The sequence below is a fragment of the Syngnathus leptorhynchus genome, chromosome 1 (assembly GCF_054491065.1).
Source record: "Syngnathus leptorhynchus isolate UIUO chromosome 1, UIUO_Slep, whole genome shotgun sequence".
NCBI classification, from domain to species: Eukaryota; Metazoa; Chordata; class Actinopteri; order Syngnathiformes; family Syngnathidae; genus Syngnathus; species Syngnathus leptorhynchus.
Window position 1 is genome coordinate 2005466 of NC_141195.1, and position 24264 is coordinate 2029729.

At 42.0% G+C, this 24264-nt stretch overlaps 2 protein-coding genes and 1 long non-coding RNA gene across 5 annotated transcripts; all 3 read left to right on the top strand.

Annotated features, from left to right (window-relative positions):
• The first annotated feature begins 674 nt into the window (after positions 1-674).
• Positions 675-7248, top strand: etv7 (ETS variant transcription factor 7). Of its 2 annotated transcripts, none has more exons than XM_085908709.1 (8): positions 675-800; positions 1748-1883; positions 3580-3744; positions 3821-3979; positions 6101-6208; positions 6471-6613; positions 6697-6797; positions 6892-7248. In XM_085908709.1, exons 2-8 carry the CDS (start codon positions 1781-1783, stop codon positions 7079-7081), a joined length of 969 nt encoding a protein of 322 aa, XP_085764835.1. In that variant the 5' UTR covers positions 675-800; positions 1748-1780; the 3' UTR covers positions 7082-7248. The 2 variants fall into 2 exon arrangements, with proteins under 2 accessions (XP_085764835.1, XP_085764834.1); XM_085908708.1 differs by lacking the exon at positions 675-800 and adding an exon at positions 1036-1646.
• Positions 7249-7739: 491 nt separating this feature from the next.
• pnpla1 (patatin-like phospholipase domain containing 1) lies at positions 7740-11847 on the top strand. 2 transcript variants are annotated; one of them, XM_085916546.1, is made up of 10 exons: positions 7740-7875; positions 8752-8966; positions 9063-9295; positions 9367-9432; positions 9502-9711; positions 9965-10025; positions 10116-10367; positions 10451-10565; positions 10757-10879; positions 11056-11847. In XM_085916546.1, exons 2-10 carry the CDS (start codon positions 8759-8761, stop codon positions 11219-11221), a joined length of 1434 nt encoding a protein of 477 aa, XP_085772672.1. In that variant the 5' UTR covers positions 7740-7875; positions 8752-8758; the 3' UTR covers positions 11222-11847. The 2 variants fall into 2 exon arrangements, with proteins under 2 accessions (XP_085772672.1, XP_085772681.1); XM_085916555.1 differs by having other exon boundaries at positions 10116-10316.
• Positions 11848-21759: 9912 nt separating this feature from the next.
• LOC147061402 (uncharacterized) lies at positions 21760-23707 on the top strand. The gene is made up of 3 exons (XR_015066707.1): positions 21760-22086; positions 22186-22239; positions 22333-23707. It is a non-coding gene; the product is annotated as an uncharacterized LOC147061402 (long non-coding RNA).
• The last annotated feature ends 557 nt before the right edge of the window (positions 23708-24264 follow it).

Here is a 24264-nt window from a genome sequence, read left to right on the forward strand (position 1 = left end):
TCATGACATAATCGGAGCATTGAATACGTCAATAAGTCATGGCAATAGGATTTTTTAATGCCCTTTTTTTTTTTTTTTTTTTTAAATTGCAGTTTTTGAGGTGTGATAATTTGGTCATCTCTGGATATTTTTTTTACTTTCAACCACTCAAAATTTCAATGGCATCAGACCTATTCATATATGTATATATATGTAGTTTAAATAATTACAAAAAAAATTATGCCATCTGAGAGCAATACTGGCATTTTTATACTGACATAAAATTTAACTATGCTGTATTAAAATAAAATGCAATTGAATGTTTCCTGACATAATTACAACATTAAATAAGTCAATAAGTCGTAGGAACAGAATTTATTTTGAATGCCTGTTTTTGTGACGACGGTAGGAGGAATAAAACCCCTTAACGCAAAATTTGTCCCAAATTGGGCAGTGCTTTTGAGATGTGATAAGGCATTTCTAAATATTGTTTTACTTCTCAATCAGTCCGAAAGTTCAGTGGCATCAGACCTATCCACAAATGTATAGTTTTTCAATTGTTTAATTACTTTTGATGCCATTTGTGGACATTACCATTTTTATGCTAATACAAGATTACTATGCTGCGCACGCACATAGGCGCTCACCTTCTAGCAATCAGACCTGTTTTTATGGCGTAAAATTGTCCTATTGTGCAGTCATTGCGGTGCAAGGAAAAGTCGTTGAAGCCACCTGGTCAGGGGAGTGTAAGCCCTCAACACAAATTTCCTGTTATTGTTGTCATTCAGTCACCATTGGAAGGATTTATGCAGTAATTGTGGGTAAATATTGATAAAACATTAGGTTTACTGAACACTAAAAATTGGGATTTATAATGGGAGTCAATCTGACCAAACGTTTATTGTATATGGGTTTCAGTATTAAGTCGACGACTGTTGCTTCTTAGAGACAAAATCACTCCTGCAAGACACTAAGCAAGGCTGCTTAGAATCAATACGCAGCTGCAGACAGGTTGCATACTTTAGCTGGCAAAGCGCTGCTTGCTCATCACGTGACCGAAGTCACATTAATTTGTTATCCCGCCACAAATAACGAGATTGGGAATAAAACTCGATTCGACAAAAAGTTATTACTTTGATGTCTCCTTTTCCCCGATTCTTTGTCTCTTTTTGACGGTCGTATGACGAGGACAAGGGCTCTGTTTGTATTTCCCACAAAAACGTCGTCAACGGTACTTCTTCCGTTTCTGATTGGGGGGGATGGTTGTCAGTTGGATGAACACGAGCGCCTTCCTCTGGTCAAAGTCGCCTTCGCCGTCGTTTAAAAAAACAAAACAAAAACACAAATCTGCTCGAAACTGTGTATTCCAGCATAGTGAAAGTTATTATTCACATGGATGGTGGGATAAAAGAAAGCATCCGTCATGTTTTTCGCACATTATCATATTGCTGGGACACAATGAATTATTTCGTCCAATCAGGGGGTTTTGCGCACACACCACAGGATGAGCTTTCTTTCGTTTTTCATTTCCCGGAAGAGTTGAATACGAAAACACGAGAAACAAATAACTTGCGTTCGGTCTTTTCATTTGTGTTCTTGTTCACTTGACGGTTTATATATATTTTATTTGGGGAGAGCCGCAAACGGATATGTCAATATTGGTGAAGGTGAGTAAGGTCCTCTCAGGGGACACATATGGCAACGTGTTGATTTTGGGAGATTACCTGTGTCATTGTGTGTATTTATGGACATGTGAATTTTGTTTTAGGGAGAGCGTCAAAAAAGACGTGCTCCTACTTTAATGCTTGAAACACAAATCAGTGGGCATCACCCCTCACCAGACAAGATACCAAAAGTCAGCACTCCTTCACAGGATGACCTGTGGAATCTTCCTGGACAGCTTCGTGAGTTATTTTTAGTTTACTTTACTTACATCCCTATTTCCGAATCACGAGAACATTTTCTGTCTCTTCCAACACCTCTACATGAAAAAACAAAAACCATGCACAAATTACAGAAACAGACACTTTTTATAATATCCATCCATCCATCTTCTTCCGCTTATCCGGGGTCAGGTCGCGGGGGCAGCAGCTTTAGGAGGGACTCCCAGACTTCCCTCTCCCCAGCCACTTCTTCCAGCTCATCCCGGGGGATCCCAAGGCGTTCCCAGGCCAGCCGAGAGACATAGTCTCTCCAGCGCGTCCTGGGTCGTCCCCGGGGTCTCCTACCGGTGGGACATGCCCGGAACACCTCCCCAGGGAGGCGTCCAGGAGGCAACCTGATGAGATTCCCGAGCCACCTCATCTGGCTCCTCTCAACGTGGAGGAGCAGCGGCTCTACTCCGAGTCTCTCCCGGATGACCGAGCTTCTCACCCTATCTCTAAGGGAGAGCCCGGACACCCTGCGGAGGAAACTCATTTTGGCCGCTTGTATCCTGGATCCCGTTCTTTCGGTCACGACCCATAGCCCGTGACCATAGGTAAGGGTAGGAGTGTAGATCGACCGGTAAATCGAGAGCTTTGCCATTTGGCTCAGCTGAGGAGTGTGATTCCCCTGTAATTGGAACACACCCTCCGGTCCCCCTTCTTAAAGATGGAAACCACCACCCCAGTCTGCCAATCCAGAGGCACCGTCCCTGATGTCCACGCAATGCTGTAGAGGCGTGTCAGCCATGACAGCCCCACAACATCCAGAGCCTTTAAGAACTCCGGGCGGATCTCATCCACCCCCGGGGCCTTGCCACCAAGGAGTTTTTTAACTACCTCAGTGACTTCGACCTTCGAGATTGGAGAGTCCGCCTCAGAGTCCTCAGGCCCTGCTTCCACAATGGAAGGCGTGTCGTGGAATTGAGGAGGTCTTCGAAGTATTCCCCCCACCGACTCATGACATCCCGAGTCGAGGTCAGCAACACACCATCTCCACTGTAAACAGTGTTGACCGTGCACTGCTTCCCCCTCCTGAGACGCCGGATGGTGGACCAGAATTTCCTCGAAGCCGTCCGGAAGTCATTCTCCATGGCCTCGCCAAACTCCTCCCACGCCCGGGTTTTTGCCTCAGCAACCGCCGAAGCCGCGTTACGCTTGGCCATCCGGTACCTGTCAGCTGCCTCCGGAGTCCCACAGGCCAAAACGGCCCTATAGGACTCCTTCTTCAGCTTGACGGCATCCCTTACCGCCGGTGTGCACCAGCGGGTTCGGGGATGGCCGCCACGACAGGCACCAACAACCTTACGGCCACAGCTCCGGTCAGCTGCCTCAACAATGGAGGCGCAGAACATGGTCCACTCGGACTCAATGGCCCCCGCCTCCCCCTGGACGTGGGAAAAGCTCTGCCGGAGGTGGGAGTTGAAGCTCTTCCTTTTTATAATATCCTAAAACAAAATGAAGCTATAGTAAAAAATATTCCTGAATCGATTTAGACTCAGCTTTATTTATTCCTTGGGATCGTTCCCTGAGGAAACCCGGACAAATCAAATCATTACATAATGATTTTCGTACCAATTTTATGATAGCACAAAAAAAGACAAATATGAAGTTTTTCATAGACAAAAAGTCAAGCACCTGTTTTAAATCGACTCTTTTGTACATCTTATGCTTCCAGGAATAAATCCATCTTTGTGGGATAGGGACGACGTTTCCTTCTGGCTTCACTGGGCTCACAAGGAGTACTCACTTCGGCGACCTGAGAAGGGTCACTTTGAAATGAATGGCCGGGCCCTGTGCCTGCTCACCAAGGAGGACTTCAGACACCGCTGCCCTAGCTCAGGTATAGCTGTACCCAGGAAGTCCATGCGTGACTGACATCTCTTACATAAGCATATTTCCCTCTTCGTTGTCTGTAGGTGACGTTCTGTATGAGATCCTGCAGTGTGTGATAAAGCAACGGAGGAATGTTGTATGTCAACCCCCAAAGAGGTCTCACATCCAAAGCACAGACAGGCCTCAGATGCAAGTCCCAAAAATTGAAGCGTCCCTGTCTCCCTCCTCCGACAACATGCAAGGTCAGCCATACATTTTATTTACCTCCAAAAACACACACAGTATTAATACAGTACAATCATGACAACAAAATGTGCCCTCTGATAATTTCAAAGGTTTGTTAAGTACTTCCTGATCAAGCAGAAAAAAATATATAAATCAATGTTTTAAAATGGTTTGTTGTGCACTTTTGCTAAAACTTTAAGTCATGCCCTTAACATGCAAAACCCAAGCTTGTTATTGTAGCAAGGATTAGTGGCTTAAGGAATATGGTTGTTGTTTGATTATTAACGAGTAAAACTGTCAGGATGGCATACTGTCGAAAAAGCATTTGGTTTCCATTGTAGGTAGTAGAATCGGCATATGGTTTTGAAACCAGTATTGTTGCAACTTTACAAGACAGAATTGACTTCACAGCTAATTGTGCTGCACCCTTTTTCACCCCCTCACTCCAAAAAATAATCATTTTTATTCAACACACTTTTGTTTTCAGTTTTACCGTAATTTTCGGACTATAAATCGCTCCGGAGTACAAGTCGCACCAGCCATAAAATGCACAATAAAGTGAAAAAAAACATATATAAGTCGCAACGGAGTATAAGTCGTACTTTTGAGGCAAATTTATTTGTCAAAATCCAACACCAAAAACAGACATGAACCAGCAACAACAGGCTAAACGATACGGTATGCTAACGTGACATACACAAACGAGGAGCTGAGAACGGGCCTGACATAACATTCAGAGTTATTCAAGTAAGTATGACATAAATAACACGTTTATCAAACCATCTGTGTCACTCCAATTCATTAAATCCATCGATCGTGCTTAATGTAAACAATGCCGCGTATGCGCCGCATATGCTGACGTCGGACCCGTTGTAAGTTGCATTTCTAATTATTCCACAGACCCATATAACGATACATAAAGTATATTTCAAATAACTATCATATTACAACAATATTATCACACCATCTGTGTCACTCCAAATCATTAAATCCATCGATCAAATTCCTCGTTCTTTATGTCAACAACGCCACGCGTGCGCTGCAGAGATCTAGTATATAACTATGTTGTAGCATTAACAAAGTACCAGGAAAGACGTGGGTTTGTATAACAACAATATTATCAAACCGTCTGTGTCACTCCAAATCATTAAATCCATCGATCAAATTCCTCGTTCTTTATGTCAACAACACCGCGCGTGCGCTGCAGAGATCTCGTATATAACTATATTGTAGTGTTAACAAAGTACCAGGAAAGACGTGGGTTTATAGAACAACAATATTATCAAACCATCTGTGTCACTCCAAATCATTAAATCCATCGATCAAATTCCTCGTTCTTTATGTCAACAACGCCGCGCGTGCGCTGCAGAGATCTCGTATATAACGATATTGTAGCGTTAACAAAGTACCAGGAAAGACGTGGGTTTGGTAAACGGCTCTTTATTTAACAAAACAAGAGTTCGAGCCAACAACTACGAACTTCCAGCCACGGAGGTGGAAGAGAGCTCCATAAATAGGACCGGGCGTGCGTAAAAGCCATGTCCGAGCCCCATCCACCGTCTCCGGACAGCCACCCGGCCGAGCGCCGGCCCCCGACTTCCATCCACGGAGGTGAAAGAGAGTTCCCGTCGAGAAGGACTGGGCGTGCGTAAAAGCCATAATAGTTTTTCAAACCTTCTGTCACTCCAAATCATTAAATCCTTCAAACTCTTCGTCCTCCGTATCACTTACAAACAAAGCCGTTAATGATGCCGGTAGTACGTGGGGCCCTTCATCATCTTCGTCGTCCCGTGATCAAATCCGAATCGTTATGTAAACAACCGCCGCGCGGCACGGGTGACGTCACTTGCAGTTCAAATGACAGTAATCCCTTGCTACATTGCGGTTCGTTTATCGCGGTTTCACTACATCGCGGATTTTTGAATTTTGAAAATTTTTGAAAAAAATTCACATAAAAGTCGCTCCTGAGTATAAGTCGCCCCCCCCAAACAAACTATGACAAAAACCGCGACTTATAGTCCGAAAATTACGGTACTCTCCATCTGCTCACATTTCTCACACACTCAGCACTTTCACAGTTTCAATTTCAGCAGCGCTTGTGACATGTTTGTGACTTTTGTCCCGCTTTGTTTCTGTAGTTCCACAAAAACAAGATGAACCTGAAACACTCATGGAGGAACCTCTCGATTTGACCTGCCAAGAGAAACCTCAACAACAAACGCACACACCCGACGGACGCTTGCCAGGTAAAGCTTAGCTTCCTCATTCAAAAACATGTTTTAAATCGGGTACTATAGCCTGTGGCATTTTAGAGATTGTCATCATTTTATTCCACCAAGGCAAAATTATAGTCTCTTTGGAAAGGATGAAAGGACAGCATTGTACAGTACGTGGGGGATGAGTGGGTTGTCGTAAGACACCACCATGTTTGGTTTCACTTGTTTTCAGATTAGCTGTGATACTTGCTCATATTTAATTGATTTTTTTTAAATCTCTTTGTATGAGCAGAATGCAGGTTTCTGTGGGATTATGTCTACAACCTGCTGTGTGATGACCAATATCAAGAATACATCCGATGGGAAAACCGTGGCAGCCTGGTGTTCAGGGTGGTGGATCCCAACGGCCTCGCACGTCTGTGGGGACATCACAAGGTTAGCACCAAGTTCTGTGCCAATCAAATATTGACAAATTGCACACTGCCGCCTGCACTCATAATGACACATGTCCTCTATAGAATCGGGACAATATGACCTATGAAAAAATGTCTCGTGCTTTAAGACACTATTACAAACTCAACATTATCAAAAAGGAGCAAGGACAAAAACTCCTCTTCAGGTCTCATTTTACTTCTATTTGTCACAATTTTTTGCCATCTTTCTTTTATTTGAGTCTCATTGTTCATTATCGTCTTATTTTTGTCATTCATCAGGTTTCTGAAAACACCACAAGACATCAGCAAACAGCTGGATGACCCTCTGGAGTCTCCAGCACACTCTCCCCTTCAGGACAGGAACGTTTCAGACAGTAGTCCTTTATCTGAACTGTACGAGGAACATTTTGAGGTTTCCCCTTATCGTGCGTCTCCCGAATGCTCGCCATCTGCCCCACCGCTGAGATGAAACAAGTGTTGTGTAACAAGAATCATCTTGGGTTTAACTAAGATTGTCAATCATTGACTCGTTTACTTTATGCTTCCTCCTCTTTGACCTTTATTGTGAATCAATACTTTTACTTTAATTACACCAAACACTACTGAGAAAAATAAAAATCTATTTTATTGAATGTATTCCATTTTTAATTATATTGTACGAAAGGTATATTGAATGTTTGGTGTGTGATACATTTTATACACTACACAACTCCTGTTCATAAATAATACGAATTCTAATCATTAATTGCAATCCCTGTTTTGTTTAAAACAAATATTTGAATTTGAACAGCACCAGCAGTGTATCTACATCATTTTGGTAGATTTCTCAAGCCTATCACGATAGCTTATTCATTTTGTTGTTATTTTTTTCAGTTAAGCTACTTGTTGCTAGTGTGTATCTACTTAGACACACGTTGCAGCAAAAAACAAAACTCTGCGTTACTACTCTTATGATATTTGTTTTGGTTTAGATTTGTATTTCATGTTTTTTTTATATATATATATATATATATATATATATATATATATATATATATATATATATATATATATATATATATATTTTTTTTTTTTTTTTTTTTTTTTTTTTTTGTGGTTCGTGTCTTGTCCTGTCTCATCCAACCGGTTTTAGCTCCCTCAGCCACTTGGGTCTTCTCCAGGTGTTCCTGATTGTCAACGTCAGTTTCCTTGTATTTAGTTGCCCGCCTCCTTTCACTCTTTATTAAATTATTTGCCTCCTTTCCAGTTTATTGTCCTCATATGGTGAGTTCTGTTTGTTGTTGTTGTTTCTTTGAATCAATATTTGGGGAACTTTCATGAATTTAGCTGTTTTTCTGGTTACAAAGTGCCTTGCTCTAGTGATGTGAACTGCGTTGGTCACTAAAGTGTGACCTCTGCTGTAGCTCTATAATAATTGCACGTAAACAAAAAGAAAAGAAAATTCTCTAAAAATGCTCTGAAATTAGCCTGTGAAATAATATTGAATCTTTACTAATATAAGACAACTATATGGAGAAACGTTGACATTTCTCATCCAATAAAATGAAAAATAGAAAGTTAAAATATCTTATAACCAACTAGCATTAAACAATGGCCAAAGAGGAAAATCACCAAAAAGTATGGTATCAAAAGATCAGAATCTTTCCAGATTTGTGAAACCTTTTTAGAACGTCGCATTGGTGGATTTAAAGCAAAATCCAAAATACAAGTGAAGCTATCATAAATAAAGAAAAAATTTGTGTGCAAAGTGGTTTATTATTATTATTATTTTCATTTGTGTATCACCCAGTGCAACTAGAACACAGCAAGCCACATTGCCAAGGCGTCTTTTGCTCTGGCAAAGAAGTAAACATGTTTTTGTACATTTGTACACCTTCCTTTGACTCAAACACAAGCATTTCCTCTCTCATTATCACATGGAAAGTGGTTTCAAAGAAATCAATCAAACTGGAGCAGACAGACAGTAAGAGTGTTGTATGCTCTCATCACATGTGCTTGACTAACATGCTATGGCTAATTGAGATCTTTTTAAAAAGTTTCATTATAAAACCTTGTCTTACTTGTCACTGGATAACACCTCTGAGCGAATTCAGTTTTTTTGTGTGGGGGGCCACTGAAATTGAGTTCTTGTCCTGACAGCCTTACCATGGTTCTCGAGGAGTCCTGCGTTCATTTTCGTGAAGCTCCTTCATCCATTTCCTTCTCTGGATCAGGCTTTCTGGCCACCTACCAGTTAGGGGTTGCCCAATGCTTTGTACATAATGCGCCATGGCTTCTTCGTAAGGCACCGTTTATTCTCGGTGCGTCTGCGGGGTCTTTGGTAGCTGCCGCTGTTGCTTGTGAAATAAACCTGAGTAAGTATCTTTATCACTTCTTAACAATCTGCTGTTTTTGTGGTTGGAAGTAATTTATGATATTTTTTTTCCCCCTCCTCTTAACCTCATGCTCAGTTACCATGCAAAATGAGATGCTAAACTTCTCCAAAGCGGTGAAGGCCTTTACATTTGGACCATTCAATCCCTCTGTTGAAATTCTCCACTGGTTAAAGTTTGTTTTGAACAAATATCTTCCTTCTGATGCGCATCTCCTTGCAAACGGACGTCTCGCCGTGGCTGCGACCCGTCTGGATGATGGCAAACCCACGATTATAACAAAATACCGGTCTAAAGATGATGTCGTGCAGGTGAGGCGGCTGAGTTGATTCATAGAGATTAGATAATTTTTTATCTAAGCATTTTTAATTCAAATTCTCAGGCTCTGCTTTGCAGCTGCTTTGTTCCAGGATACTGCGGTATGCTTCCGCCATCCCTCAACGGCGTGGTGAGTATTTTTCAGCATTGAAGAACATGTGGCGTGTCCCTCTCTAATATCTGTCGTCCCATCTTGTAGCACTACATGGATGGCGGTTTCAGCCAGATGCAGCCAGTTCTGGAGCTACCCAGTCGCACTTTAACAGTGTCTCCTTTCTCCGGGGAGACGGATATATGTCCACGAGACCAACCCAGCATGCTGGACATGGTGGTGACAGGGGTGACCTTGAAGGGCAATTTGGCCAATGGGCTCAGGTTCTGGAATGCGCTCTACCCAATAAAGCCAGACGTGAGTTTTTTGTTTTATTATCTATCTTGTCTGTCTTGTCTGTCTAAGATTTTTGTGTGTTTGCGCGCGCGTGCGTGTGTGTGTGTGCGCGTGCGTTGTTTTTTTTTTGCTGAATCAACAAGTTATCCATTTCAATGCCCCGAGCAGATCCCTTGCTGCCTGTGTATGACAATTTCTTTTATAATTCATAGGGTTGACTTTATATTTCAACTCAGCCGACAATTCATTGTATAATAATGTGTTCTTTATTCAGATTGTGGAGCAAGCATACCACAATGGCTACAAAGACGCCTTTCATTTTCTTCTCAACAATGGTTGGTCAACTACATCTTGAAGGAAAGCACACACCAAACAAAGCTTTTATTTAATGTAAATTTGATCCTTTTTTGTCCACTTGTATGCAGAGCTTGTGCCAAACATGAAAATGATGACAATTCAAGAACTCGAGAGCACGCTCAACACTCACACTAAAATGCTGACATTCCAAGAAACCACTCTAGAGGAAGAAGAGGATGATGATGAAATGAAAACAACAATTATGTGTTTTCTTCGAGGCAACCAAAACACACAGACAAACACTTCGACTGAACTTCAGTCCACAATTGGCAAGCTGACAGTTGCGGATCTTCCTTTCACTTTTGAAACAGCAAAAAACAGTGTGCATTTCTTTTCCTTACTTAGCGCTTTGCTAAAATCTATTTAAGAGCCCTTCAGTCAAATGTGAGTGTTTGCGTTACAGTTCTGACCGGCAATGTGACGATGTATGGGAGCATGATGGGACCTTCTGGATTCATGACCTATTTGGTGCTGCCTATGATGCTGTTGTTCCAGACTCTGCTTGAGACCAAAGAAATGTAAGAATCTAGTGGTACTGCAATTTTGTGAACTTGAGTGTAATGCCTGAGTGCTGACATGTGAATGCTATCTTAAAATGGCTCTTGCATCATGTGATATTATAACTGCAAATTGTATCAATAAGAGCTTTGTGCTTTGACGCCACCTGATACACTTGAATTATCCGTCCTGCCCATGCTGTCCCACACAGAGTCGAGTCAGTGTCCCGAAGGACTCCAGGGTTGATTTTTTGGACTTGGTGTAGCCTGAGACAATTGGCAGTTTTCTTTTTTGGTATACTGCTCTGTACCTTCATGAAGAACGTAAAGAACAGGTTTGACATTTTTTTTGAATTATTAAAAAGGACATTTAAGGTTTTTGCTTTACCATTGAGAGTGGACCCTTCCTTCCTTCCTTCCTTCCTTCCTTCCTTCCTTCCTTCCTTCCTTCATTCATTCATTCATTCATTCATTCATTCATTCATTCATTCCGCTATGCTTTACCATCTAGGCTGTTGCCCATCATGCTGAAGTTGCAATTGCTGGAAGAAGCTCAAAATGAGGTTCCGCTGAAGCACACCTTCCCTCCAAGTCACAAAGAGTCATCTCGTCCTGCTCTCTCTGAAAATATCACGTTTGCGAGTTCGCGGCCCATACCTCCATTACGAGGCTTGTAAAATGGAGATTTTCTTATTTTAACAAAGCCCAGCATGTTTGAAAATCTGTGCTTGACATGGAAAGAATAATGACGCAGGCCGTTGTGTGCGTATTCTCAACCAGCAGCCTAGTGTTTGAGTTTACAGTTTAGTGAAGGAAGGCAGGCCTTATTTAAGCAAATTATGCAGAAAATCTTTGTCACTGCGGTCTCTGTAGTAGGAATTCTCTTTTCTGCTCACCAGCAGCTTTCCAACCTCGTAAATGCTCCTCGCGTGTGTGTGTGTGTGTGTGTGCGTGCGTGTGTCGTAGTTTTGCCAAGCCATGTGGAGATGTAAGACTGAATGCATTAAATTTTGAAAATTTGCACAACAAATGTGAAGCGACAAAATACTTTGAACAAAAATAAAACAATTCAGTGCTGAAATTCCTTTCAGAAATTTAATCTTAAAATTCTTGTCATTTTATCGAATTTTAGTATATTCTGGATTATTTGGCACCAAAAACATTTGCTTCCTAGTTTTACAATTAGAACTGTGTCTAGAAGATGAACTGTTTGTGCATTTTGTCATCCCATGAGCTGTTGTTTCTTTTAGCTTCTTACACTTATTAGTCACCAATAAATTAGCCCCACGCTCAAATGCCTCCATCTCCTCTTTGCTTGTTTCCTTGCATGTTTTTCTAGAATGCTTTCCTGTATAAAATTATTTTTGATGTAGTTTCATGAGATAACCACTGAGTGGAGTATTGAGCACAAAGAAAGCGCCCACTTTAAAAGCCTATGAAATACATATACAGTAAATGTGTATTAAAAAATATATTTGATTATAATTATTTTTTTCAAAACCTTGACGGGTGGACTTAAAGCATACAATATAAAAAATATTTGGTTTTATACTCCATTGTTTTTTGCAAACATCATAACCCGACTGTGTGGTTGTTGACCTGCGGATTTTCTGTAAGGATTTCCTGTCCCACTAGTTACCTTTTAAGCCCTGTCTGAATGGATGAATGACTGTGTTGGCATTGGTTGGCAACCAACTGTTTGAGATCTGGTGTCATGTCACACAGATGGTCTATTACCTGCTGCTGAATCCTCTTATATAATGTGTGGGCGGATCATACGGATAACACTCACATCTGCTGCTCTTCTATGCAAGCCATCGATCCAGCCATTCAGCCGGAAAGCAGCTGGTTTTGAAAAAACAGAGGGGAGGGAGGGGGAGAGGGAGAGAGAGTGAGAGAGAGGGGGGGGGGGGGAGAGAGCGAGAGAGAGAGAGAGAGAGCGAGAGAGAGAGAGAGAGAGAGAGAGCGAGAGAGAGAGAGAGATTCATTGAGAATCATCCTTCAGGGACACAGCCACTACAGTATGCTATTAAAACAATAAAAACCTACCCCATAAAAATAGGGAAGTCTGGGCTTCCTTGCTCAAGCTGTTGCCCTTGTGACCTGAGCCCAGATAACAATATGGCCACCTCAGTACGGCAACACACACCATTAGTAACATGCTGGAGCAGAAACATGTTTATAAATAATATCACTCAAACAATCAATTAATGAATCTTTTATTTAGCATGTCAAACAAGGAATTTGACTCCGGTAGATCTCAACCTGTGTATATTGAATTAATCAATCAATATTGTGATAATACTGAATTAAAATGAATGTACTATGCTACCTTGTGGGCCCAGAATATTTATGCAGACACCTTTAAATTAGATGGGGGTTTTTCTTGCTCTTCACCCAAAGCTACATTTCTGTTCTCATACATGCAAGCTTGTTTGTGTAAACTTTATCCTCTGATTCCACTTGAGAGGCATTAACGCCATGTGATGTGCCTGATGTTGTGCAAAGCCTTACTTATACCATTAGCTCCCTTCATGTATGGCAGGGAATGTGCAACATTTTACATCCAAGTGCTTCTTTGCATGTGAGGATTTGTGTGGCTAGCTTGGTGAGCATCAAGATGTTTTAACTTGATGGAAAATTTGGCAACATTTTTTCTTTTGGCTGAATTGTTTGATCAATTCAAAGTTTACGTTTGATTTTGGTTTCATTCATGAAGTGACCTTGGACTGCAGAAAGTGAATTAATACTAAAAAAAAAAAGGAAAATGTGGTCAAAAGTGTGCCACTTTAGGAGCCTGAGACCTACCCTGACTGTTTATCTATCTTGAAGTTGGGTAATCTGTGAGGTCCAATGGGGATAATTCTCAATAATCCTGTTCACGCAATCACCAGAGTGAAACAGATGTCAGATTTTAAGGGGGGGGGGGTACCATTAATAAATTTCATGATTAAGTGTTGGGGTTTTTTTGGGGGGGGGGTTGTATGGATCTTTTAGATTTGATTCAGGATGCTGTGAGGCTGAAAAATAAAAATAAATTGACATCTGAGCTGTTTCCAAGACCATCTTCCTCCCCCTTGACATCATCATCTTCATTATCATCAATCCAAAATCATAATAATAAAAAAATAAATAAAAATAGGTGATACCAATAGTAGATCACCATGGCAGATGTCCTCCTCACATGGCAACTCTTTGCAGTTATGAGTCCACGGTCTTTTGTTGTTTTCTCATTAGTAGCATATCATTCTTGCAATGGTGGGCCGTCAGGGCCTGCAAGGCGTTCTCTGCTGACCTAAAAATATCTAAACCACAGAATGATGTTCATTATATTTTGTCCATGAATCTTCTTTTCCTTTCAGCTTTTCCCCCCAGGGGTCGCCACAGCAAACCATCTGTTTCCATCACACCCTATCTTGTGAATGCTCTTTTCTCACCTCAACTAACTTCATGTCCTCTTTTACTCCATCCATAAATCTCCTCTTTGGTCTTCCTCTTGACCTTCTGCCTGGTGGTTCCATCCCCAGCACCCTTCTTCCAACATATTCACTATCCCTCCTCTGAACATGTCCAAATCATCCTAGTCTGGCCTCTCTGGCTTTATCTCCGAAACACCTAACATGCGTTGTCGCTCTGATGCACTTGTGCCTGATATTATCTAACTGCGTCATTCCTAAAGAGAACCTCGGTATCTTCATTTCTGCCACTTCCAGCTCTGCCTTTTGTCTTTCCCCCCAGTGCCACTGTTTCTAAACCATACAGCATCGATGGTCTCACCACTGTCTTGTAAATTTTTCCCTTCATTTTTGCTGATACTCGTTTTACTTTTCTCTACCCTTACCACCCTGCTTGGATGTGCCTCTTCACCTCTTTTCCGCACTCTCCGTTGCTTTAGAGTGTTGACCCTAAGTACTCCTCTGCCTTCTTGAGCTCTACTCCCTGTAGCGTCACCATTCCAGTTGGATCCCTCTCATCCAGTTGGATCCCTCTCACACACGTATGCTGTCTTCTTTCGGCGAATCCTCATTCCTCTCCTTTCCAGGGCATACCTCCACCTCTCTCGATTTCCTTCCACCTGCTCCCTACTCTCACTACAGATCATAATGTCTTCCGCGAGTATCATGGTCCATGGAGATTCCTGTCTGACATCTGTCAGCCTGTCCATCACCATAGCAAACAAGAAGGGGCTCAGAGCTTATCCTTGATGCAGTCCCACCTCCACCTTGAACTCCTCTGTCATTCCTACAGCACATCTCACTCCTGTCCTGCAACTTTCATACATATCCTGTACCACTCTCACATACTTCTCTGCCACTCCAGATTTCCTCATTCAATACAAAGTCAAAGACTACTTTATTGTCAATTTCTTCACATGGTAAGACACACAAAGAGATCGAAATTACGTTTCCCACCGTCCCACGGTGACTAGACACATTACACAACACATACAAGCAGATAGCACGAAGAGTAAAAACAATAGATGACCGCTCAGTGGCCTAGTAGTAGAGTGTCCGCCCTGAGACTGGAAGGTTGTGGGTTCAAACCCCGGCCGGGTCATACCAAAGACTATAAAAATGGAACCCATTGCCTCCCTGCTTGGCACTCAGCATTAAGGGTTGGAATTGGGGGGTTAGATCACCAAAAAAATGATTCCCGAGCGCGGCGCTGCTGCTGCTCACTGCTCCCCTCTCCCCCAGGGGATGGATCAAAATCACATGGGGATGGGTTAAATGCAGAGGACAGAGCCCTTTGAGACTGCTTGTGATTTAGGGCTATATAAAAACTTGACTTGACTTGAATAGATAAGAGCAACGAATAAGTAATAAGCAAATAACCTAAATAAATAAACAATAAATACATGAATAGACAAATAAGAGGAGCAAAATGGAGCAAGCGTGCATACAACAGACAGCCAGAACATAGCGCAAAAGTACAGGATGTTATGCAGCCGAGGGTGGAGGGGGGAGAGAGTTCAGGATCCTGACAGCTTGGAGTATGAAGCTGTTGGTGAGTCCGGTGGTGCGGGAGCGCAGGCTCCTGTACCTCTTCCCAGAGGGCAGAAGATCAAACAAAGAGTGAGAGCGGTGACTCACATCACACACAATCGCGGTCGCCTAGCGGGCGAGATGGGAGGTGTAAATGTCCTTCAGGGAGGGGAGCGAAGCACCAATGATCTTACTAGCTGTGTTCACTATGCGCTGCAGGGCCTTCATGTTGTATTCAGTGCAGCTACCACCCCACACAGCGATACAAGTGGAGAGGACGCTCTCAATGGTGCCACGGTACAATGTGGTCATGATGGCAGGAGGAGCACTCACTCACCTGAGTTTCCGCAGAAAGTACAGGCGGCGCTGAGCTTTCTTCGCCAGCAACGCAGGGTTGGTGTTCCAGGAGAGGTCCTCACTGATGTGCACCCCCAGGAATCTGGTGCTGCTCACTCTCTCCACCACAGCACCGTCGATGGTCAGTGGCAGGTGTTGGGTGTGACCCTTCTGGAAGTCAACAAAAGTCTCCTTGGTCTTGCTGACGTTCAGCAGGAGGTTGTTGTCCCTGCACCACGTGGCCAGAAGCTCGACCTCCGACCTGTATTGAGTCTCGTCCCCCCCAGTGATGAGACCCAACAGAGTCGTGTCGTCGGCTTATTTCAGCACGCGGTTGCTGCTGTAGTTTGCAGTGCAGTCATGCGTCAGCAGGGTGAAGAGCAGCGGACTGAGCACGCAGCCTTGGGGGTCACCCGTGCTCAGCGTGATGCTGCCGGAGATATTGTCGCCAACACGTACTACCTGAGGCCTCTGACAGTGTTCCTCTCTGGGCATCCTGTCATATGCTTTCTCCAGATCTACAAAGACACAATGCAGCTCCTTCTGACCCTCTCTGTACTTCTCCATCAGAATCATCAAAGCAAACACTGCATCTGTAGTACTCTTTCTGGACATGAAACCATACTGCTGTTCGCAGATACTTCTCCTCTTAGTCGAGCTTCCACCATTCTTTCCCATAACTTCATTGTGTGGCTCATTAACTTTATTCCTCTGTAGTTGCCACAACTCTGCGCATCCCCCTTGTTCTTATAGACTGGTATCAACACACTTCTCCTCCATTCCTCTGGCATCCTCTCATTCTCTAGGATGTCATTGAACTGTCTGGTCAAAAACTCTACAGACAGCTCTCCAAGACACTTCCATTCCTCCACAGGTATACCATCCGGCCCAACTGCCTTTCCACTCTTCATCCTTGTCAGTGCCCTCCTTACTTCACCTCGACTGATCATCGCAACTTTTTGCAAAAAGTACATGTAGGTGGTGCACCTCGCTAACTTACCTACAAAGTTTTAAACAACTATCTATGAGTCCAGAGCTTACCTAAAAAACGACAAATCACAAGGCAGTTATACGGACAACTTTGTCGGATGGCTGAACATCAACATGCCTCCATAGCCGAAAACCAAACCTGAAGATCTGCAACTACCTGGTGAGGCTACCGGCAACTTAACGCTAGCCTCAATAGCCAGCCTTCTGGAGGAAAACCGGCTAGTTATCACCGCAGAGTTTCGGGCTTCCATGGAAAAGATCGAAAACAAACTGGATTGCCTCCATGTCATAGCAGATAACCACTCGACAAAGATCAAAGACCTCGGGGAGAACGCAAACGTCTAGGATACTCGGATACAAGCGCTGGAAGCTACCTGTGCTAAGCTAACCGAGACCTGTGCGAAGCTACCCGAGACCAACACCAAGCTTGTAACAAAATCCATATCAATGGAGGCTTTCAGCAGACGGAACAACGTTGAAATCGTGGGTTTACCGGAATCAGTGGAAAACTCCGACCCACTCTTCTTCCCCAAGCTGCTGAAAGAGCTCTTCGGTGAGATTCTGGATGCCCCCCCGGAATGCGACCGTTGCCACTGAGTCCAGAGACCCAAACCGCCGACAGGTGAGCCGCCCAGACCGGTGTTGATCGGACTACATCACTTCCAAAGTAAAGACAAGATAATCAGGGCTTCTCGGATCAAAAGAGGGAAGTTCCGGTATCACCAGCATCCTATCGTCATCTATGAGGATTACCCGAAAGAAATACCGGATGAACGCAAAGTCGATAGCAAAGTGATGTCGACGCTGTACAAACTGGGTCTAAAGCCTGCTCTGCTCTTCCCGGCGATACGAGACTCACCATCAAGACCAACGAGGAAGGTAGGCTACACCCAACTTCAGTCGATGAGGCGGAAAAGTATATAAAAATAATCTCTAAATAATGATAAGTCAATTTTACGCTACCTCTTCTAAATGAGACAACTGGTTAACTTGTTAGCATCAGCTGCTCTGTATGCTCTGGTCCGCAGTTCCTTTAATTTCCCATGAGTGCAAACCAGACTTCAATTGACATGACATGAACTGAACTGTGCAATTTTTCTTTGCACCTTGACGGAGGGATCCCCCCCCTTTTTTTTCTTCTATACTTTGAACATTTACAAACATTATAAACAATCAGGGAATACCCGACGTTTACTACCTTAGTTGTTTATCTATCGATTTATTTAGTTAAACGTCGTTAGGTTGTGGGTTTGAGACTTCACTATAATGCAAAGAGACTTGTGGACAAATCTGTCTCAATGTTATTTTATGTATCTTTGCTCATGTTTGTATGTGTTTATGTATATATGTTTTTGCGTGATCCCTAAAACTTACAGTTCTGCTCTATTATTTTATGAGCTTTGATGATTTTTATGTTGAAGATAATGTGAATCAATGTATGGACATCAGTGAGAATGTAACTTGTATGAACTACACTCCTGAACAACAAAAATGCCTGATTGGTAACAATAAATTCTCAACCTTGCATCGAAATATAAGGAGCTTAAACAAACACTATGGTGAACTAGTATCACTGATCTCTGACATAGGCAGTCCCTTAAATATAATTGGCTGTAGTGAAACTTGGCTTAATGAGAAGTCATATATAGATACCTCAAATATAGAGGGATATACATTACATTTTAAGAACAGATTAGATAGACCAGGTTGAGGCGTATGTTTGTATTTCCATTCTAGTTTGCATGTGAAGGTTCGTGATTATCTTGTCATAAATTATAACTCTATTGACTCCCTCTTTGTTGAGGTTACTATAAGTAAAAACAGGAAACTTATGGTAGGAGTGATATACCGCCCACCAGATTCCACTCTAACTACCTTTAATTCAAACTTGGATGAGCTACTAATGCTCATCAATACAACAAATAATGACTGTATCCTTCACGGAGATTACAATATTGGTATCTCCAGAGAAGACAGCTAAAAATGACTTCATTAATACTCTTCTTTCATCAGCCTGTTTACCTACTATTACATTACTCACACAAGTAGAGATGCACCGATCCGACTTTTCAGTTTCGATACCGATACCGAGGCTTTGCGTATCGGTCGATACCCGATACCGATCCGATATTATGGTTGACTTAACAAGCTACATACCTCTACATGTGGAACAGAAAAGACTAAAGGCAATGGCATCAGGCATGACTACACAGTTCTTTCCTAAAACAAAATGTAACAAGATAAAGCAGATTAATGCAATGAACTATTTATTTGTAACAAAAGTTGTGCAACAGCAGCAATAAAGTGTATCAGCATTTAAATTCAAGTAAATTAGGATACAAACTTCTTAAAAAAAATACAAATGTTGCAGCTGAAACTGCACTGGGCAAATATAGAAAGGGTGATCAAGCACACAGTAACCAAATATTAAAAGAAATAGTAAACATGTAAACATTAGGTGCGTTAACTGCTGTGTAGGTCCACCTACCGCTCTCTTTGATCTGCTCAACTGCTGGAACTCCTGGTGCTTCGTTGCGTGGTGTTTCTGGAGATGCTTAATTAAATTGGTAGTACTATAACTGGCAGTACTACCACCACCCCTGGCAACTAGCTTTGCAGACATTACAAACTGCCGTCGAGGTAGTTGGCGTGTTCAGTTTAAAGTACCTCCACACAGCTGACTCTTTCGTTCGCTCCATGTTTGCGTTTGTTTAGAAAACTCTTGTGGCATGCGGCACGCGTGCTGCTGACGTATGACGTAGGCCGCGTCCCAATAGATTAAGAAAAGGATCGGCCCACAGATCGGCTGCATTTTCCGATACCCGATCCATCTATTTTGTTGATATCGGGGCCGATATCCGATCCAGATATCAGCTCGGTGTATCTCTACACACAAGTAACCCACTCCTCCAGAACTATCATTGACATCATCACAAACATTCAAAATAACTGGTGTGCTCTTCTCTGATATCTCTGACCACCTCCCTATAGTAATGTTTTTTAATCTTGCACTCAAGTGTCCTACGCTACAACATATAGTGCAAACTAAAGTCATAAACGAGAGCACACTACAGCAATTAAATGCCGACCTCCAGGCCAAAGACTGGGACAATGTTTATCTGCGCAATGATCCAAACACGGCATATGACAGCATGGTCCTGGCAATCAGTGATGCAATATCAAATACCATCCCTGTCAAGACTGTCACATGCGGCAAGAGGGAAACTAAACCCTGGGTAACCCGAGGGCTCTCTAATTCCATTAAGCGCAAAAATAAATGATACAAAAGATATTTAAGACAAACAACAATTGAAAATAAAAATAAATATATCGCCGATAAAAATCTTGGCACATATTAAACAATGTCCTAAACCAGGGGTGTCAAACTCAAATTGACAGTGGGCCAAAATTTTAAATTGAACAAAGCCGCGGGCCAAAGTTGAACAAATGAACCTTTTGATATGGAATCAAACAAGTTTTGATTTTACAATGAATATTGAACAACCAAGGCTTATATAACTTAAAAGTGCAGGCGTGCAAAATCAAGTTGATAATAACACTAATAATACTAATACTAACAATAATAGTAATAATAGTAATAATAATAATGATAATAATAAAACATATCAATGGCATAATAAATACAATTTAAATAAAAATTGAATGCCTCCTTTTTGTTTGCAGCCTTCTGAGGTAAATGTCAAAATTAGCTTCTTACTGAGGCTAATAAATTTGAAAATAAAATAACATAACGACTATGAATAAATCAACCATTCAGGCCTTGGAGTAGCAAGAAAAAGTGCATAGAAAATTCCCGAAAAGACTTAAACTGGCGGTGATTGAGATCTTTGTGTTACTGTGGACATAACATCCTCCATCTTCAGCCCTTTACCACACAGGGATTCTTGATGTAAGATGCAGTGATAAACAGATAATTCACCTGCACAGTTCTCTTTGCGCATCTTTTCATAGATCCTGCCCACCAGTCCATTCCTTTTACCACTCATGGTTGCCGCACCATCAGTGGTTAATCCCACAAGTTTATTCCACGGAAGGTTTATTTCAGTTACACATTTTCAAACCTCCTCAAAGATTTCTTTCCCTGTGGTTGTGCCATCCATTGGTTTAAATCCCAAAAGCTCCTCCATAACACACAGATTTGTGTCCACGCCGCGGACGAAGACAGTCAGCTGCGCAATATCAAACGCGTCAGTGCTCTCATCCACAGCAAGGGAAAAAGAAACAAAATATTTTCCCTTCTCCATCAACTGGACATGCAGATTGGTGGCAAGCTCGCATGTGCGGTCACAAACCTTCATCATGCACTTTTTTTACAAACTATCCTTCATTAAACTGTCGGGCTGATTTGGCAATTTCTTGTGCCACGATATAACTTGACTTTACAGCAGCCTCACTCTGTGTTGTGGCTTTTGTGAACATGTTCTGTTGTGAAATCAAACCTCTTTTCATCTCCTTAACTTTCTGGCTCCTTTGAGCCGTGTCCAGGTCCTTATATTTGTCCTGGTGTTTGGTTTCATAGTGTCGTCTAATATTGTGCTCCTTAGTTACTGACACGTTGGCTCCACAAACAAGACAAACAGGTCTGTCTTGTATACATATAAACAGATATTCTGTCTCCCACCTGTCCAGAAAAGTTCCATTTTCTGCCTTTCTTTTCGCCATTTGTTGGTAGGGTAACACAGTGACAGCTGTCGTTTGAGGTCGCAGTGTGGGGGAGAGGCACGGAGATGCAGGGTGTGCACATAGACTGTATATAAGAAATGAACGTAACATCCGTGACGTCACCATTAGTTTGCGGACGCTGCTCGGAAGCCAATAGTATCGAATCCAGGCAGCGCCATCTTGAAAAATTCAGGTGCATTCTGGGAAAAAATGAACACGGATTCTACTTATATGGGCATGAGGCGGAGTCATGAACGGACGTATGGGCGCCAAAGCAACAGCAGACCATTATGGGATTTGTAGTACAAGCGATGAATGCAGTGTTACAGCGCTGCCGCCGAATTATACCGGCGGGCCAGCTCGAATGTTAATTTGATATTGCCTTGCGGGCCAAATATAATTACACCGCGGGCCAAATCTGGCCCGCGGGCCAGAGTTTGACACATATTTCCTAAACAGACGCCATAAACAAACTACGCACCCGGACTCCTTTACCAACACCAACATTGACCTCGCAAATGAATTCAATGACTACTTTATATCCATAGGTGAGAATTTATCAAGTAAGATCAGCCAACCAAAGGGAGCTTCGTATCAACATTACCTAACAGGTATTTACTCAACCTCTTTCTTCCTGAAACCAACAGACAAAAATGGAATTCTCAACTTCATGAAGTCCACGAAGACCTCTAACTCCTGTGGTGAGGATGAGATTAACAGCCGATTTTTAAAATCTATAGCAAATATAATTGCTGACCCACTTGCTCACTGTCTCAATCTCTCCCCATCCACAGGCATTGTTCCCGAAAGGACAAAAATGGCAAAAATCTTCCCTATATACCAATCTGGTGACAAAAATGATAAGACCAATTACCCGCCCATAGCTATACTACCCACTCTCGCCAAAATATTGGAGAGAATCGTCTACAATAGATTAATCAATTAGCTCAACAAACTAAACATATTAACATCATCCCAAGACAGTTTCAGGAAGAAATACATCACCTGTATGGCTATCCTGGATCTACTTGAAAAAGTTAATGACAACTTAGAACAAGGGGACTATGATATTGATGTATTTCTGAACCTATCAAAGGCCTTTGACACCATTGATCGGAACATACTCCTAGATAAATTGAATCATTATGGGATCCGTGGCTTAGCTCTTAACTGGTTCAAAAGTTATCTTACTCAGAGACAACAATATGTAAGCATTAACAACACTAAGTCGCCACAGAAATGCATCAAGTGTGGGGTCCCACAAGGCTCTATTCTTGGCCCGTTGCTCCTCATCATCTATATAAACGACTTGGTTAATTCCTCTAAAACTCTCCAAAAAATAATTTTTGCAGATGACACCAACCTGTTTATATCACACAATAATATTTATGAACTTCATGACCTTCTCAACAAGGAACTACAGATGGTGAACTCTTGGCTCAAAGTAAACAAACTTTCTCTCAAAATTGGGAAAACCAATTTTATGCTATTGCACTCAAACAAAAAACATTTAAAAATTGAAAATTCCATCACTAAAATAAAAATAGATGGTGAAGAGATTAAAAGGGTCAATTCTATCAAATTCCTTTGGGTCCACATAGATGACTGTTTAAATTTCAAAAGTCACAGACTACCTAGCTCACAAACTGTCAAAATATGTTGGTCTTTTCTTTAAGCTGTGGCACCTGCTCCCATGCTCATTCCGTCTCACTTTATATAAAACCTTATTTGAACCACATCTTAACTATTGTAATGTTTATTTGGTGCAACACCTATCCCAGCCATATCAAGAAACAGGAAATATTACAGAAAAAGGTCATTCGTGCCATCTCCTGGACAAAACCAAACTCACCCACCCGTCACCTGTTTGCCCGTTATCGTATCTTTCGACTCAACGAATTACTATCACAACGCTTGTGTAATATATCAGGTCATCTCAGACTCAAACCACAGATTAAAACAGCTCATTCCCATCTGTGTTCCCCGGCACACCCACAATACTAGACACAAACACCTCATTGTTGGTAATAAACGCAAATTAATGAGAAGTATGAGTGTGGTGTGCTGGGGACCACAGATTTGGAATGAGCTCAATGACAGCCTCAAAATATCACGATCTGTCTCCACATTCAAACATCAACTGTTGAACTCTAACACATAATTACACTTTATGGGATCACAAACTGTATTTGAAATTTATATTGTTATGTTGTTATGTTATGTTAAGTGTATGTTGTCATGTTATTGTGTCATGTTATGTTAGGTTATGTTAAATGTCTGTTGCGTGACACGCAGCATGTTAAATGCATGTACCGTAATTTTCGGACGATAAGTCGCTCCGGAGTATAAGTCGCACCAGCCATAAAATGCACAATAAAGTGGAAAAAAAACATATATAAGTCGCACCGGAGTATAAGTCGCACTTAAAGGGCAAATTTATTTGTCAAAATCCAACACCAAAAACAGACATGAACTAGCAACAACAGGCTAAACGATAGGTATGCTAACGTGACATAAACACAAACGAAGAGCTGAGAACGGGCCTGACGTAACATTCAAAGTTATTCAAGTATTACATAAATAACACGTTTATCAAACCATCTGTGTCACTCCAATTCATTAAATCCATCGATCTTGCTTTATGTAAACAACGCCGCGTATGCGTCGCATATGATAACGTCAGACCCGTTGTAAGTTGCATTTCTAATTATTCCACAGACCCATAT